This window comes from Cucumis sativus, chromosome 3 (genome assembly GCF_000004075.3).
Source record: "Cucumis sativus cultivar 9930 chromosome 3, Cucumber_9930_V3, whole genome shotgun sequence".
Classification (NCBI taxonomy): Eukaryota; Viridiplantae; Streptophyta; class Magnoliopsida; order Cucurbitales; family Cucurbitaceae; genus Cucumis; species Cucumis sativus.
The window spans coordinates 7,081,265-7,098,974 of NC_026657.2; the positions used below are offsets into that span (position 1 = coordinate 7,081,265).

Sequence of the window (17,710 nt, forward strand, 5' to 3'; positions counted from 1 at the left end):
CAAGTTTTCTTAATGGAAGAACTTTTTGGTATATCGATCTATTAAGCTTTGTAGAGTGCTCTTTAGATGGGCTCGAATATGATCGTTTTTTAACTTGTTTTTTCTTCTTTTTACCAACTTTATTTTGTGTACATGGCCAAGTTTTAATCCCTTTTGAAAGAGACTCTTTACTTCATATTATATTTATGTATTTGTATGATATGACCTTTTTGTTATTTACCTATAAGCAGTCCCAATTCAAAGGGTAACGGAAGTAGGCATAGGAAAATGTGTGTTTTGAAAGGAAAGGTTGCGGTTTGGATTTACTAGTCATGCCAACGCCAATGAATATAAATCAATCGAAAAATAACTAAAAGAAAGGGATCAAAGGTTGAGTCCACGAGAGGGCCACAACGACAACAAATACATGCTAAATCCAAAGCACCAACCAACAACGTTAGCAAGATCCTTAATTCACATGAAAGTCATAAATTTTTTAGGAAAGGAGAAAACCAACTTTGTTTTTCGAAAAATCTATAATGTGTTGATATTGTCTCTTGTGCGTGTATTTACATCATCATATGGAACGTTTGTCGAATTGTCATCTACTTTTAACTTTTTTTCTTATGAGATTGTTACCTTTCTTTATTTAATTAAATTTTGTTTTTCTTGTTTTGAGTTTTGTTCTTCCCATTTGTCCATTCTTGTTATTCTTTTCGTTATAAACCAAAATTCTAACCAGCAATTAACCCTAAAAACAAATTTTCTTAATAAATATATGTGTCAATTACTTGGTATGTTCTGTGTGTTGAGCTTTATCTAAATATATATATATTATATATATATAAAGAAAATCCCATACTTCTCTTTTTTTTCTTTTAATTTGGTGCTTAATCTTTTAAAACTATCAATCTTATCTTCAACACATAAAAACTTAGTTATTTCCACACATATACATATGTTAACATCAAGTTAAATAATATTAAGTCATGATATTGTAAACATATGTGAACATGGAACATACCCCTTACAAACCATTTTTAATTCAAAGGTTAGATTTTATTGATAGGCAATGGAACCGAATTCATATAAAGACATATCTAAATATGTCAACAAAATAATAGTATGTTAACAACCACTAACTCTCTCTCCAACAAATTATTTTAAATTACTTAGATCCAAACAACTTAAACCAATATTGAATGAAGAGGAAATAGTATGGGTTTGAATGTGGAAAGATAAAATCAAAATCTAGATTGTATTAGAAACCATATTGTATATTGCTTTTTTCAATTCAATTATATGGAATTTGAAGGTTTGGAAACTTTATTTTGGTGAAGAATATAGGTGAGAGTAAAAAGGAAATGAGAAATGGGAGTGAGGTAGCTAAGAATGTACTTAAAGGGGAGGGGGACAGGACAAAGGAAGGCACCTTGGCAATGGAGATTTGATTTAGTGTAGGGTTCCCTAAAATAGGAGAGTTGGTTAGAAAATGCCACAACTAAATGTGGCGCCAAAAACTGTATTTCCCCTGCAATTCAATCGCCTCTAACCTCCATTTCTGACACACCCTTCGTTCATTCCATTCCCAAATCCCCTCAATCAAACCCTTCTAACCATTTCAACAAAACCCAACATTATTCCTCTCTCCCTCTCTCTCATTTTCTTCTTTTATCTCTTCCTTCCCTTCCATGGCACCCTTATTTTCTCCATCCATCAACCCATTCTTCATCTGACAAAGGTAAAGGTAATTCTTTCCTTTTCATCATTCTGTATTCTGTCTCTGTCTCTTTTTTCTCCGCTTCATTTATTGCCTGTTTGCTTTTCTTTTCTTTTTTTTCTTTTTTTGTTGTTGTTGTTGTAGAATTCAACTGCTTAAATTTCTCAAATGGGGTTTGCTTGATTTACATTTTTGTTTTTTCTTTCACATGCTTCTTGTTTGGGGTAATCTGGGTTTCTCAGACCCTTAATGAATCTGGGTGTTTTTTTTTTTTTTTTTACTTCTGTTTGTAATTTTACCTTGGGGTCCTATAACTCTGTAACGCTTCCGAGTACATCAGAGCAGTTTGGGGGCAGCAATGAAGAGGCCCCCAGAGCTTTTCTGGCTATGATGGCCCACATTTTGAGAAAATAACCTTGCATAAGATGACCCAGAATTTCTGATGCTTATAATAAAATAGTTGGAGATAAGATAATCTCAGCTTTTGAAAGATAGCTGGTTAAATCTGAGTAAGGCTTCTTTTAGGCCACAAGTACTTGTAAATATCGTAAAGGACAAAAGAGCTAAACTGAGATAGATGCCATGGGAGAAGGCAAAATCATTAACCTGATGTTTTGTTATGTGATTTTAGTGTTTGAGGTTGTGATCCTATCTGGGTTATATGCAAAATAGAAAATGACTATCGTTTTTTACCCTGTATTTGTATATGAATTTACCTTTGTCCTCTAGTATGGCTTTTGTGACGATTCTGGAGTGCGAAGGATTTGTCACTAACTCTGACATTTGACATTGGTTCTTTTTTTTCTTTTTTTCTTTTTTTTTTTTTTTCTTTTTTTGGCTGATTCTAGTTATAATCAAGCTGCGAATTCAACGATTACAGGATTAAGCGAGGGAATTTGAGCATTGATCCGGTTCGTATAATTGCTTTACAGGGATGGGATATTTTAAGACACTATAAGCTTGATTGCAATTCTTATTGCAAACCAAGCTAATCTATATAACCCAAGGAGCAATATTGAACACCATTTCCGATTATTTTAATCATTATAGGCTTTAGAAAGATTCTCAACTGGGAAATTTTGTTTAATATCACAATCCCTGTGCTTGACCAAGGACTTTTTTTTCGATATTATTTGGACTGCTTATGAGTGGTTAGTTTGTGAATCATATCAAAGTTTCTGTTGCAATTGTTTGTCCTTGAATAAGGTTTCTCTGTTGCAGTGCAGGATAGTTCATGGCAATGGGGAGAGGGGAACTCTCACCACAGGACTTCAAAGCCACTAAAAATAATTGGATTCAATATACAAAGAAGAATAATATACGACTTCCTCAAGGCTCATATACTGACTTCGAATGGAAAGACTATTGTCCTGCAGTTTTCAGGTTCTCCTCCCTCGAAAACTTAGTAGCTATTTTAAGATGGGGGGAAAAGGCAAATGGAATTGTTTCAAACTGGCTTTGTTTGAAACTAATTTTCTTTTGGAAAAGGGGAAAATAGTCATTAGTTTCATTGGAGGCAACTAATCAAGAGCTATCTATATTCTGTGAACCCATCCCCTTAACGTCTAAAATTTTTACAAAACCCAGCAATCTTAAAGCTAGACGAACTTGAACTCTGACAATTTCTATTTTCTGTTCCTTTTTGATTCAGAAACATACTAGAGCTAGAGAAAATAGACTATGCTGACTATATGTTGTCTATTTGTGGTGATGAGACCCTAAGAGAGGTTTCTTCGCCGGGAAGAATTGGCAACGTGATATTTCTGTCAAATGACGACCGATTTGTGATTAAAACTCTGCGAAAATCTGAAGTCAAGGTAAGATTATCCCCATGCTTATTCAAGAACGACTGCTTCCTTTACAGATAAATAGAATTCAAGTTTCCCAACCAGAAATTTATACCTGAAAAAGATGCTTTTCCCTCTGAAACTTTCTACTCTATATATTGAATTAGTGCGTGCATTGAGACTTATTTTAGCTCAAACCGTGATCTCAGGTTCTCAGGGAGATGCTTCCAAAATACTATCGACATCTTAAAAAACATGGGTTTTCTTTGTTGACTACGTTATATGGACTTCACGTAGTGAGACCAATTGGAGGTATTAAGGTGAAAATTTCAGTAACCTTAGTATCTTATTGTTTTGAAAACTTTACTCCTAAAAATATGTGTATGGAGACTATGTGTGTAATTTTCAATATTCTGAAAGACCCTATTTCCAAAAGCTCTAGCTTTCATTTGAACTAAAGCATAGTGTGATACTTTCTGAATGATTATTCAGAGTAAATGGAGAATTGAGAACGTGATTTTGATTACCCTTTTTACGTGAATTTTAAAATTCACTTGTTTAATTGGTTTGTGTTTTCACAGGTTTACTTTGCAGTCATGTCAAATGTATTGCAATCAGATTTGCACTTGCATAGACGATATGATCTCAAAGGCTCGTCAAGAGGTCGAAATTTCAATAAGGTGATAGTCCATGAGGAGATAGTATATAAGGATATAGATCTTGATTTCTATTTCTACCTGGAACCATCACTCCGTAACAAGATATTGACGTAAGTCCATTACTCCAGTACTTTTTAAAATGCTTTAGGATGATTTCTCATTTTCATGAAAATTCATCCAAAAGAAGTCAGCTTTCGCTGTGGAAAGCTATCTTCTCAACACTTTTCTATCCCCTATCTGTGCCTGCGGCATAGTTGTAAGAGTGTTCTTCTTCCACTTTTGTTTTCCTTTTCAGGCAACTCAAGTATGATTGTGAGTTTTTGGAGGCTGAGGGCATCATGGACTACAGTCTTTTGCTTGGTGTACATATAGATGCTTCCTCGCGTCAAGGTATTTCTCTCCCTTATCTATCAGAAGTTTGTTCAATTCAATTCACATACTAATATTTGGAACTCCTTTTTTTCCTTTTTCTCCTTTTTCTTGTGACATCTACATCTGAAGTAACTATAGGTTATTAAATTTATATTAGTGATCGTAATATACACTTGTTATATAAGGCGGTCTGAATTCTGCTAAATCATCATTTGTGTAGCATACTCTGAAAGAATAAATTGTATGCTGAACATGACTTTTCAGGATTCCATTCAGGCTTATTAGACAGGAGAAACTCTGTTTCAGGAACGAGGACCGGTCCAGTTCATGATAATGCAGACTTGACTGTCGCTGACATTCTTAAACATAATGGCAGGTATCCACCATCAATCTTTGGTTCTTCAGGTCATTCTGAACTATATTTAATAGGAAAAACCAGCTTGTTTCTATTAATATGACTTATTTGGTGAATATGAACACAACAGCTGAACTGAATTTTAGCCAGAACGGCTTATTTTGAACTACTTATGGTCTGCTTTCTAGTTTAAATGTATGATACATGCCAATAGTTCTCTGTTTATCCCACAGATCAAATACTTCCCACAGACGAATTATGGAAAAAAAACAGTATTTTAACTGACAAATGTGTTGCATACTTTGGTATCAGGTTTGGTGCAAAGCTTCCTGCTAGTGCAGTCAGGACGCCAAGGAACGAAATGGGGATTGTTTCATCACCAAGCAGGGTCAGGGTGCCTGAGTGCTACAATGTATTGCTATACTTCGGAATAATAGACATTTTCCAGAACTATAATGTTATAAAGCGGCTCGAGCATGCTTACAAATCGATACAGTATGATTCAAAGTCAATCTCAGCCGTGAATCCCAAAGTGTATTCTTCTCGCTTCCAGGATTTTCTTGCCAAAGTGTTTCTAGCGAGAGAATCAAATAAAAACTGGTGAGTCTCTTTACCATTGTTCATTTACTTGTTCTAAAGGAAACTGGACAATCCATATTCATTCTTAAACAGTGGCTTTGGGAATCAACATCCATCTTATATGATCATTTACAGGAATTTTGAGTTTTGATCCATATCAAGTCAAGTCAACCCAGTGGGGGAGAAATCAACAATAAGCTATGTTTGTTCCTTGCCCACATCATGATTTGCAAGTCATAACGTATAGGAAGGCGTTGAGGGTCAGGTTGTAGAAGAGATTGTTAGCAGAGACAGATACATTGCAGCTGAATATGAAAAAGTTGGAGCTCCATTGTTTCAGGATGACTCAGAGAGGTTAATAGAAATGGCTCAGGCGTGTTATCTTTTGATTCATACTAGAGTTATAGTAAAACATTTAAACTGTTTGTGTTGTTTGCCTGAGATTTCTTAACTTTATGGCTCTATTGGCCTTGTTTTGAATTCATTCTATCAGGAAGTGTACTTATGACACGAGGAGCAAATGAATTGGATGAAATATGAACTGAAAAAAAAAAATTATAGAAGAAGTTAGAGAAGGAGAAAAACGCCATTTGTTCTTTATAAGGGAAAAAATCAAGCAGCAGTGGGAAATGTGAAAACCAGTGCTCACATTTTCAAATTTTCTATAACCACGTTTGAATCTGTTTCTTAGCAATACTGCTTGATCAAAACTAGCTGTTTCTACACAAAATAAAATTCTAACCGTTGCAAAAAAAAAAGGCTTCTCCAGAAATGGAAATTTGTAAATAAGGTGCCTTGCTGCCTTCTACCCCACCATTGACTCTGTAATTTCCATAAAACACACAGATCCGAGATCTCTCTCTTTTCTCTGTTTCTTTCTTTCTTTCTGTTTCTCTTTTAAAGAGAAGATCCATTTCCCAGATTCGCCTTACCCGTCTCCATTAATAGTTAACACCGCTTCATTCTTACTTCCCTATATAAAGGGTGTTTCTGTGAGTGAGTTTATATGCATTGCCTCCACCGATTGAGACGACGGTGGAGGAGGTGAGACAGGGCAGCGATGGAGCTCCCTTCGATTCAAAGAGAGGGTGGGAAGAAGGTGAAAGGAAGTGCTGCGAGTTCATGAATACCTATGGGGTGCCGCTCTGCCACCATGGCCGCCGCACCTTCCAAAGGTTTGCATGCGCTCGGAGCTGTTCTAACCTTCTCTTTTCCTTTATTGGATTGAAGGGAGCTCCTCTTAATAACCCTCTCTTTTCTCTTTCTTTTTTCTTCTTTATCTATCATTATTGTTTCCATCTCAATTTACTATAATGTTTCTAATGCTGGAAGATTATTTAAAAAGCCAATCTTTTATGGTAGATTTATTACCCTACTCCCCACAATAGTAAATATTGGATGATGATTTCTTTTTGTTTCTCACGCTTTATTAGAGTTCGTTACGATTTGTATTTATCGATAGTGTTTTGTATGATAAAAAAGAGACAACGATCAAATTTTAATGAATTTGTCGTTGGTCAGTCACGATATACGTGTCTTAATATAATTTATTGTTTTTCTCTTTTGCTCTTTGAAATTATTGCTTTTAGAAACGTTGTCGTAATGGTTGGATTGTTCGAAAACGTTAAATGTTATTGTTGTTTTTCAAAATAAATTGATTATAATTTATGAAAGACCAAAGTGAAATGTACTCATTTAATTGTTTCTCTTTAACAATAAATAATTGTTGATAATTTTTGTTGATGTGAACACTTCTCTTTAAACAATCAATTGTGTAGGTTGATGTGAAGATTGTCATGGAAGAGGGTTTGCGGTTTACGGTTAGCTCTTTGTGGTGGAGGTGCGATGTTTTCGTCACACCAATTGATCACAAGATATGGTTGGAGATGAGCATTGGGCGAAGGTTGAAGCTTTGTGTTTGGTTAATGGCTAGCAAAATTTCCTGACTTGATCTATTGGCTTGGCTTGCCGAAGATGATGCAAATATCTTATTTCTAGAAAAACTCTATTGTATATAGATAGTAACATATATACCATCAACATCTATTCTAAGATGAAAACTATGAACTCAACTATTGAATTTCCATTGAGTTATATTTGAGTTTTTGTTTTTTCAAAATAGCTCATTTAATAATGTGCAAAAGAAACATGGTTGGTTTGAGAGAGGAGGTGAATCAAATTTGTGAGATAAAGAACAAGAGAGGGAGAGGGAGAGGGAGAGGGTCTTACGTGAGAGTTGAATATGGAGATTCAAACACGTAATCAAAATTGTCACAGTTGTAATGATCCTCTGTTACAAATGGAATGAGATTCTACTTACTAAAATTGATGTAACTGTATTGTGTGTGTGAGAATGAGAGAGACAGAGAGATCTTAGTTGAGAATAAAATGTGGAGATTCAAACACCTGTCATTTGTAATTGACTCTCATGTCTTACATGTGAGTCAAATATGGAGATTCGAACATCTGTCATTTGTAATTAAAATTGTCTCAGTTATAATTGACTTTCAGGTCTTACCTGCGAGTTAAATATGGAGATTCAAACACTTGTCATTTGTAATCAAAATTATCTCCATTGTAATGAGTTTACATGCATCCATTGTAATGATCCTCAATTATAAATGAAACAAGATTTTACTTACTAAAAATTGATGTAACTGCATTATGCATGTGCGTGTGTGTTTTACACGTATCAGTTATAATTATACTCAGTTTCAAACAGAATGACACACTACTTACTAAAAATTGATACAACTGTAGTTTGCATGTATGCATGTATGCATATGCGTGTCAAAATCAAGACAATACATGATATAAATAAAAAAAAACAATATAGTAATTCAAATTTCAATTTAGAAAACGCTTAAAAAAAAGATAAAAAAGAAGAAAAATACACCATTTTCAAATTAAACATATTTATAAACCAACAATTTTTAAACAAAATCTACTAGTATGTTATTTAATAAGACAATACAATTTGATATCGATATAGATTACAAATATTGATATGGTTTGTAAATAAAATTGATATATGATGGAAAGTTGGTAAAAGAAAGAAAAAAGAAAAATGTGGGTCCACGAAATAATAAGAAAAGAAAACAGAAGAACAATAATGAAATCTTATATTATTCATATTCATATTGACATTTACGCCCAAACAAGAAGTTTGGTAGTAAATTACATGTATTTCTGTTAAAGTTGGATTACTTCTTTTAATGTCTACCAATTAAACCCTATGACAAAAGAATCAGCAAACTTTGGTAAAAAGAAGAAGAAGAAGAAGATAATAATAATAATAATAATAATCATTATGGGCTTAACTTGGGCCTAGCCTGCCTGCATGAGTATGTCCCACCAGATCGTACCAATGGACTTGGGCTGAGCCATCATGAGTTTGGGCCGCACGACCCGTTTTTCAACTTAATTATTTGTTTATTTTTTTAGTAGAATAATATATACGATGCTAAATTTTTTTTTTTAACAAAAGAATATTATTGAGCTTGTGGTAAAAACATATATCTGGTGTATTTTTAATGTTAATATGGTGAGGTAAAGCATGAAATGAAATAGTGAAAGAAGGAATTAATAATAATAGTTAAGGGGAGAAGTAAAAAGGAGTAATAGTGTGGGAGGGGGAGGGGGAGGGGGAGGGGAGAAGTGTGTTAGGGACAGGTCATTGAGAGATTGATAAATCCAATCCACTTTAGGGTGGGGAAGTTGTTAGGGGCGCGCTCCCTCCCTCTTATTCCCAAGTAACCAAACAAATTGCTAACGAACGATTTTATTACCTTTCTTCTTCTTCATCTTCTTCTTCATCTTCTTCTTCTTCAAAGGGCGCCTTCCTTACCGCTTTTACTTCTTCTGCTTCTCTCTCGCTCTCTCTCTCTCAAAATATTCTCCCTCTCTCTCCCCCAACGTTTCTCCATTGCCAAGGCCTCAATCCATTTCTCACTATCCTCCTTCAAACTGAAATGTAGCGTTTTTCCATTTTTTTAGGCCTTCCAATTCTTTTTTGTTTGATTTTGTAGATTTAGGGTTTTCTTTTTCTTTTTCCCTTTCTGTTGGTTCTTGGGGGTTCAGTGGGAGGTGGGAGAAAGATGAAGGATTTGAACTCTGATATTTTTGACCCCACCGCCGGGATGGATTCTGATTATTCTCGTGCCTCTTGCGCTTCATCATCCGACGCTGATTTCGGTTTCGCTTTTAACGATAGTAATTTCTCTGATCGTTTGCTACGGATTGAGATTATGGGGGAACCGCCTGAGTCCCGTCCCGATTCTGTTGGATGTACTAGCATCCTCGATTGGGCCAGACGGAAGAGAAGGAGAGAGGATTGCAAGAAGGATAACGGTAAAAAAATCTTTTCTTTTCATTTTCCTCTTTTGATTTCCCTCCCATGGATTTCCCTTTGTTTGGCTCGTTCGTGTTCATGAAAAAGAGAAAACCTGGAATCATTGAAGTCTTTAATTTATTGAAGATATATTAGGTCCCCCCTGGGGGGGTCGGGGGGAGATAATCAGGAGGTGAAATTTCATAATGATCGGGGGGAAAAATGATGGGGGACCTAAGGTTGCTAGTTGTTAATGTTGTTTTATTGAAATTATTAGAGCTCACGACGTTGGATTTTACATTTTGACGGGTGTGTGGATAGAGAAAGGCTGCCACAGCAATGAATGATTTACATCGTCAACGAATGTTTTTTATAACTTCTTCATTATATGATTTTCGCATACAATGAACCTAAATAATTTGAGTTTTCATAATATTATGTTTGTTTTCAATATATGAAAATGAAACTATTGTTTGCCTCATAGTAGTTGCTCTTGTTTGTTATTCTGTTGTTTTGATAGAACTGGCCTGTGACCAAGCAAGTTTCGTTATTGAGCATGTTTAGCTCTGTAGACATCAGACATACTATTAGTTTTATATTACATTGTCATTAATTGGACGTGGATATTGGTGAATTACACTGTAATTTCAATTATTGTTGTATAACATGGCCTTTTATGCGTATTCCCTGTGCACTTGTTTTCTTTAATCTTTATAATAAACTTTGTTTGCAGTTGTTGATCTAAACGGATGCCCTGAGGAGCAAGTTTTAAATGGAAGCCAACCTGATATGGACGACGCCATACCTTGTGACAATCTAGACGATGAACCTGCTCAAATGATAGAAGAGTTACATTCAGGTATAGACAATCCAGCTGAGGAGGCCAACTTATTGCTGTTATTTTGGTCTCCTAATTGCAAATATGTTTTCTTGAATTTTTTTTCTTCTGCAACCGCATGTTTTACGTGTATTAAGTGTTTATGAAAGTTTTCTTTGTATTATGTAACTTACTCTAAACAAAATGAGGATCATCAAAATGGAGTTGACATGCAATATAAAATCATTAGATTACAAGAATAAGATGTCTTCAAATTTTCATGTACTGCAGGTGATGAAGCTGCAAATGGCGACGAATCAAGCTGGGGGATGGATTGCTCGACTGTTATTAAAGTTAAAACACTGCACATCAGCTCCCCAATTTTGGCTGCCAAAAGTCCTTTTTTCTATAAGGTAAAAGCAAATATGTATTTATACGATTCAAAATATCTAGTTTCTTTTGCTGTTATATTTTTGTAGTGACTGTCTTCTATAATTTCTTCTCTTATCTAAGAAATAATTTCCTGTCTAGCTATTCTCTAATGGGATGAGGGAGTCTGAACAGCGGAATGTGACCTTACGAATTACTGCCTCGGGTAAACATACAATTTTTTATCATCTTTTCTCTGTATGTCCTTTTATTTGTTACAGGCCCAGTGACCACACTGTTTATAATTTTTCGTTTTATTCTTTCTATCAAACAGAGGAAGCTGCACTAATGGAGTTGCTGAATTTTATGTATAGTAATACCCTATCTTGTAACACTGCATCGGCTTTGCTCGATGTGCTTATGGCTGCAGACAAATTTGAAGTCGCTTCATGCATGAGGTATTGCAGCAGACTTCTGCGAAACTTGCCCATGACACCTGAGTCTGCATTGCTGTATCTAGAGCTCCCATCCAGTGTCTTAATGGCTGAAGCAGTCCAACCTTTGACAGATGCAGCAAAGCAGTATCTTGCTGTTCGCTACAAGGACATTACCAAGCAAGTTTTCTGATTCTTTCCAGTTATACCTAGTCTTCTAACTTTTCATTACCTTTTATTCCCCAACCTTTGCCTGTGGTGGTGATGGTGTGGAGGGTTAGGTGGAATGGGACTTTGCAGGCCCATTGTTCCCTTAGAGGAAAACATATATTTCTTGACATAATTGTAACTGTGGAAAAATGTCAACTACATTCCATTGTTAGTAGTATGTGGTTGTTAGGATTAGGATACCATCTAAGAAAAAAACTCAACATATTGCAATATCAAGAGAACTTACCATACAAACCATAGCCCTTCGAGAGGACTCTCTCTCCCAAAGTCCAACAATGGAAACTCTCCCCAAAATTAACCACACCCCTAGGGCACTAAATCACGTTATTTATAACCAAGATCCTTTACCTAATTATCACAATGCACCGTACTGGTATCATAATAATCTTACATACGTACCCCTAACTTGTTCTCTCAAAGTGGTAGTGCTAGATTTTGGACCTTTAGTCTCACCTTTTGTTTTTAAAAGTTTGATGAACGGACTTGAATATTCCAATTATTTGCATCTTGATTTCGTGGTCAGTGCAGTTTTTTTCAACTAATACTTTGTCCTCTTTTGGGGTCTTTTAATTACTTCTGAGTTTTGGTGATACCACCTCACTAAGAAAGTTGGTCTTAGTTTGCAAGAGAATTGCCCTAAATTCACTTAGATTTTCATTATGAACCTGCAAAATAACAACAGACTCCCAAAACAGAGGAGACGCTTCAAAGTTCGAATGCACTGGTGATATTGAGATTTCTTAAATATCCAGTGATGATATCTACAGCAATTATGCAATTTCAACAAGTTTAGCTTAGAAAAACGTTTGTTTTGTGGATTTTGAATCTAATTGTTCGAATTTGGTATTTGACCAGGTTCCAGGATGAGGTTATGGCTTTGCCTCTTGCAGGAGTGGAAGCAATACTTTCCAGTGACGATCTTCAAGTTGCATCAGAGGATGCAGTATACGACTTCATCCTGAAGTGGGCTAGAACACAGTATCCAAAGTTGGAGGAGAGACGAGAAGTGTTAGGAGCTAGACTTGCTCGATATATTCGATTCCCCTTTATGACATGTCGAAAGCTCAAGAAAGTTCTGACTTGCAATGACTTCGATCATGATGTTGCTTGCAAACTTGTGCTTGAGGCCCTTTTCTTTAAGGCAGAGGCTCCTCACAGGCAGAGAATTTTAGCTGCTGATGAGGCATCTACCTCAAACCGCCGTTTCTTTATCGAGAGAGCTTATAAATATCGTCCAGTCAAGGTTGTTGAGTTTGATCGTCCTCGGCAGCAGTGTGTGGTATACCTGGACCTAAAGCGGGAAGAGTGTGCAAATTTGTTTCCGTCGGGTAGAGTGTATTCTCAGGCATTCCACTTGGGTGGACAAGGTTTTTTTCTTTCGGCTCACTGCAACATGGATCAGCAAAGTTCATTTCATTGTTTTGGGCTTTTCTTGGGAATGCAGGAAAAAGGATCGGTATCTTTTGCAGTTGACTATGAATTTGCTGCAAGATCAAAGCCAACGGAGGAGTTCGTAAGCAAATATAAGGGCAATTACACTTTCACTGGAGGCAAGGCAGTTGGGTATAGAAACTTGTTTGCAATACCATGGACTTCTTTCATGGCGGAAGACAGTCACTACTTTATTAATGGAGTCCTCCATCTTAGAGCTGAACTTACCATCAGGAACTGAACTTTCATTGACCACAATATAAGTTTGATTTGTTCTGTCTCTAAAGTATCCAAGGGCTCTGTGGTCTAGGTGTGTGTCGTCTAACCATCTAATTTTTGTATGGCTTTCTTTACCCCTTTGGGGGACTCCCCTTTTGACATCGCCCCCTCTTCTCTGACGGAGGCGATGTAAGTAATAGTAAAGCTGTTTGATTACTAATACTTGGCTCTCAAGTATTTTATACAAAAGTCTCCCTGGATATTGCTTTACTCTTCTCCTCCATACTTAACATCAACATTTGTAACCTGGAATTGTCGCATCCTTAGATCTTTGAAATGTATTTGGTAGCCTTAGAAACTTGATTGATCTATTGATATTGTGATTATTATTATTATTATTATTATTATTATTATTATTATTATTACTATTACTATTACTGTTGTTATTTGTTATTACTACTAATATATATATATATATAGCATGTTCATTTCATCTTCATGATTTGATGGTGGTTGACTTTGACATGCCTAATTTCACATTCAGTATCAACAACTAATAAAATATTAAAATATTGTAAAATGTCATATTGTTTTAAGTTTAGATTGTTGTTTTAATTTAGTCCTACAAAACATTACAATTTGAGTTCTTAACTTCTGTTTCAATTTAATCTTTCTAATTCAGTTTTTTTTATTAAATACTCACATTAATTGATTAATTGATTTTATTGTTATGGTACATTCAAAGTGATGAAAAAGATAGTGAAATTTAATTAGTTAATAATTTGTTTGAAGTATTTCAAATTTATTAAACCAAAATGAAGTGTGTAATATCTTGAAACACTAGGTCCAAAATTCAAGAATCAACCACATATTTTTCGTCTAAATTCAATGGAAGACTTATTTTCTGGTGGAAATAAAGAGTATACGAAAGAAATTTATTCCAAAATGAAAAGATGTTGCTCGTCCATTAAGAATCTTGTCATCAATGATCTTTCTTTTCTTCTTTTTCTGGCGTTCCTCTCCGTCAGTTCCTTCTCTCTTGGGTTTTGGGAGTTTGACTTTCTAAATCAGTAATAAATACTTTTAATAATTTAGAATCAATATTTGAAGTATAAAATTCACATTTTAAAATATTAAATGCTGAATTAAATTAGAGTTGAAATGACAAATTTACTCCAAGTTTGGTTAGTCGCACGCAGAAACAAGTCATTCACATACAATTAACCTAAACTCATATGAGCTCTCTCAAAACTATTTAAGTTTTTAATGGAACTTATTACGAACTCATACATACAATTAACCTAAATATGTCATTTTGTTGTCTGAGAACACAAAACATGTACGTTTTAAACACTTCAGATAAAGAACAATTCATATATATTTATATTTATGATTAGAAAGTTGTGAAAATGATTTTCTTTTTCAACAGGGGAAAAAGGTGTTGAATTTGACAAAAGAAACCTCTGGAATTAAAAATATCACAAACCCATCGAAATCAATCCAAAAACATAAAACCAACCCCCAAAAATAGTGATAAATAATAATGATAACAGTAAAGGAATAATGTTGCTCCAAGCATTTTCTTGAAAAAGCCTTGAAGTTACAATCTTGAAAAATTCAGGAGATCTTATTGTTACCACACATCCAATGCTTCGTGGCTCTTTTCTTTTAAAAAAAATGCAACCACGAGCTTTGGTTTTCAGATTCTAACTGCTACGAACTCTTCTTTTCCAGCCTGCAAGCTTCATCTACTTGTAATCTAATGCAAACAAAGAAACAACAATAATAATCAATGTGATTGCACCATAGGAAATCTCATCAGTTATCAACCCCTAACGAGCAAATAATTCTCTATCTCTAGATTCCCAGAGTGAAATATTAGTGAACAGAAGAAACCAATGCAAATAAAGATAAACCATCAGACAAGAAAGGTTTAGTATATCATATAGTATGAACACGACAATGGATAACCATGAAATCTAGAAAGCATTCGAATTTTTATGAACAACGTGGTAAAATGTACTATATTCTCTTAGTTTGACTATTGGATATATTGGGAATATTTTCTCCATACGGTGATAATCGAAGGCACTATAAAATGTCAAATTGTATGATTCTTTTAGATGTGATGACCGTGGAAAACTTGGGAAGTCTCAGTCAGAGCTGAGCAAAGTGCCTGCTTTTCGAGTGGTCTTCTGATATTTAACCAAATACAACCAACAAAAATTGAACGAGTAGCGGTGAGGAAGACAGTGAAGATTCTTCTGAACCGCCAGAGCCTCCTGCTTTAGCTTAAGGAGATAACGTCATAATCGGACCTTAGTAATTGTTTAACTTTGAAGCAAATGGTAGGAAGCAAAGGAAACGATCTGAGTCAGATTATACTTCTACATGAGTTCCCAAAAACATGAACAGTAGTGGAATTAATAAAACATGACTTTGCGTTCCTTACAATGAATCCTTGAGCTATTCCATACCAAGATCTTGACGGAACAGTGTTGGATTTATTTAGAAGACAATTTGGTTCTTTAGCCAGGTAATTCATAAAACATGTCTTTCGACTAATTATTGCGAATGATGAACCCCTTTCAACTTCAGCTATTTGGAACCAAGATCTTGGGAAACAGGGTTGGATTTATCCAGAAGATAAACTGGTTCCTTAGCCAGGTAATCCAAAAATCCTTATAATAATGAGAAAACTGCACATTAAATTTACCAATATGAATGTGAAAAGCACGAGTCAGCAATTCCTCAGTTGAGAAGGTAGAAACCTCTCCTCCAATCTATATTAAATCCTGGAAGTTGTTTCCTAAACCGGTAAAGACTCAAAAGATAACCACCAAAATGAATACTGCTTTAAAATAAGGGTAAAATATCGATCTTCTTTCCCATAGCTAGCTCATCACTAAGGACAGATAAGTTTTCGACTCAACCCTTCAAATTATGATTCAACATTTTGATATGCCTATACTTGAGCAATGCAGTCTCTGAAAATATCACTACAACTGGAATAAAAGATACCAATCTACTAGATAAGTTTGGGGAAATTAAATTAGAACACAAGCAAAAGAAATTTCTGACCTCTCTGATCATCTAAGTTTCTCTTTCCCAGTACTCTTCTTCGCTGCTTCATCGATCTTTTCCACATACCCTTCGATTGGAGGCGTCAAAGTCGCCATGAACCTGTCTGCGGGGAACGGGGTCATATCTGGAACCAAAGCAGCAGCTTTCAAATGATCTGGTAATGCTTCAATAGCTTCGCTCTTCATCTTCAACAGCATCGTTTCAGCTGCCCGTCTTGCACGATGTTGCTTCATCAACACCCGACTGTATTCCTTTGCAAGTCGCTGCCCATCTTCCACTGTCAACTCATACTTGGGAATCTTATCCGCGTCGACTAAACCTAGCGAAATCAAATCCAAACCCGGAGTGCCAATAATGGAGGGAGAATCAGAAATCCCCAATTTCGATTTATCCATCTTCATCATATCAATCTCACGTTGGCGCTCTTTGCTGATGAGGCCGAGCTTCTCTCGCTTGGCCTCGCGTTCTCTTTCTTTAGCTTTCAAGAACCGGAGAGGAGTAGGAGCATTTAGGCATTGATCATAGAGCTTTTCCTGGTCGGGAGGGATTTTCTTTCCTCCACCACCATCACCACCTTTGGAAGCGGCTCCGCCTTTTTTAACGGTGATTTTGGAGCGCTTCAGCGGTTGGCCAGCTTTGATCTTGGATTTGCCTTTGGCAGTACGACTCACCCAGCATCTTTGAAGCAATTGGTGGGCGCCGGAATCTGCAGATAGGGAGAGAGATTTGAATTTGGTGAAACGGATCATGTCTCAAAGCTCGGAAGCTAAAACCCCTTACTCACCAACTTCACCATCAAATAGGGTTTTTCTTGAAGAAGCCTCACCACACCCCGCGCCCCATATGAACACCCTTTCGGCCAACGGGTTCGATTTCTTTTTTTAATAATTGAGTTCTTAAGTCGAATTCTTTTCAAAAATTAAAAATAAATCTCTATGATACTATCCAAAAAATTTGATTTCTTTTTTTTTTTATTTGTAAATACTTTCCACGATTTTTATTTAATTTACAATTTAACTATTTATATTTTATTTATTTATGAAAAATCCAATTTTACCTCTTCCTAATTTGTAACCATTTTTGCCCTAAAAGCTTATATTTTATCAAATTTTACAAAATTAAGTTCACATAGATTTTAAGTCTATGAATCCACAATTTACTATCAAATATCTCTGAAAAACTTTATGTAACAACATGTGCATTTTATAATTTATGAACTTGCCAAAAAATAAATTTTTGGTAAAATATTAACAACCCAAATAAGACTATCTTGTAAATACTAATTTTTCGTTGCTCTTAAATTTTGGGGATTGGATAATTAAAACTTCAAAATAAATTTCACCA

General features: G+C 35.3%; 3 protein-coding genes across 13 annotated transcripts; 2 read left to right on the forward strand and 1 right to left on the reverse strand.

The window, feature by feature from the left end:
- The first annotated feature begins 1,346 nt into the window (after positions 1 to 1,346).
- On the forward strand, positions 1,347 to 6,116 carry LOC101212524 (phosphatidylinositol 4-phosphate 5-kinase 10). Of its 11 annotated transcripts, none has more exons than XM_011652402.2 (10): positions 1,347 to 1,726; positions 2,548 to 2,610; positions 2,926 to 3,082; positions 3,351 to 3,516; positions 3,696 to 3,806; positions 4,068 to 4,255; positions 4,441 to 4,535; positions 4,782 to 4,893; positions 5,185 to 5,472; positions 5,587 to 6,116. In XM_011652402.2, exons 3-10 carry the CDS (start codon positions 2,934 to 2,936, stop codon positions 5,600 to 5,602), a joined length of 1,125 nt encoding a protein of 374 aa, XP_011650704.1. In that variant the 5' UTR covers positions 1,347 to 1,726; positions 2,548 to 2,610; positions 2,926 to 2,933; the 3' UTR covers positions 5,603 to 6,116. The 11 variants fall into 11 exon arrangements, with proteins under 11 accessions (XP_011650704.1, XP_011650705.1, XP_031738295.1 ...); XM_011652403.2 differs by having other exon boundaries at positions 1,347 to 1,720; XM_011652399.2 differs by having other exon boundaries at positions 1,348 to 1,726; positions 2,921 to 3,082.
- A 3,049-nt stretch (positions 6,117 to 9,165) lies between these two features.
- On the forward strand, positions 9,166 to 13,713 carry LOC101213003 (BTB/POZ domain-containing protein POB1). Its single transcript, XM_004133778.3, has 6 exons — positions 9,166 to 9,801; positions 10,515 to 10,640; positions 10,890 to 11,011; positions 11,130 to 11,193; positions 11,302 to 11,581; positions 12,488 to 13,713. Exons 1-6 carry the CDS (start codon positions 9,549 to 9,551, stop codon positions 13,302 to 13,304), a joined length of 1,662 nt encoding a protein of 553 aa, XP_004133826.1. The 5' UTR covers positions 9,166 to 9,548; the 3' UTR covers positions 13,305 to 13,713.
- Positions 13,714 to 14,666: 953 nt separating this feature from the next.
- Positions 14,667 to 17,231, reverse strand: LOC101213243. The gene is made up of 2 exons (XM_004133779.3): positions 16,364 to 17,231; positions 14,667 to 15,041 (listed from the first exon to the last, which is right to left on the reverse strand). The coding sequence occupies exon 1, from the start codon at positions 17,113 to 17,115 to the stop codon at positions 16,372 to 16,374; it is 744 nt and encodes a 247-aa protein (XP_004133827.1). The 5' UTR covers positions 17,116 to 17,231; the 3' UTR covers positions 14,667 to 15,041; positions 16,364 to 16,371.
- Between the last annotated feature and the right edge of the window lie 479 nt (positions 17,232 to 17,710).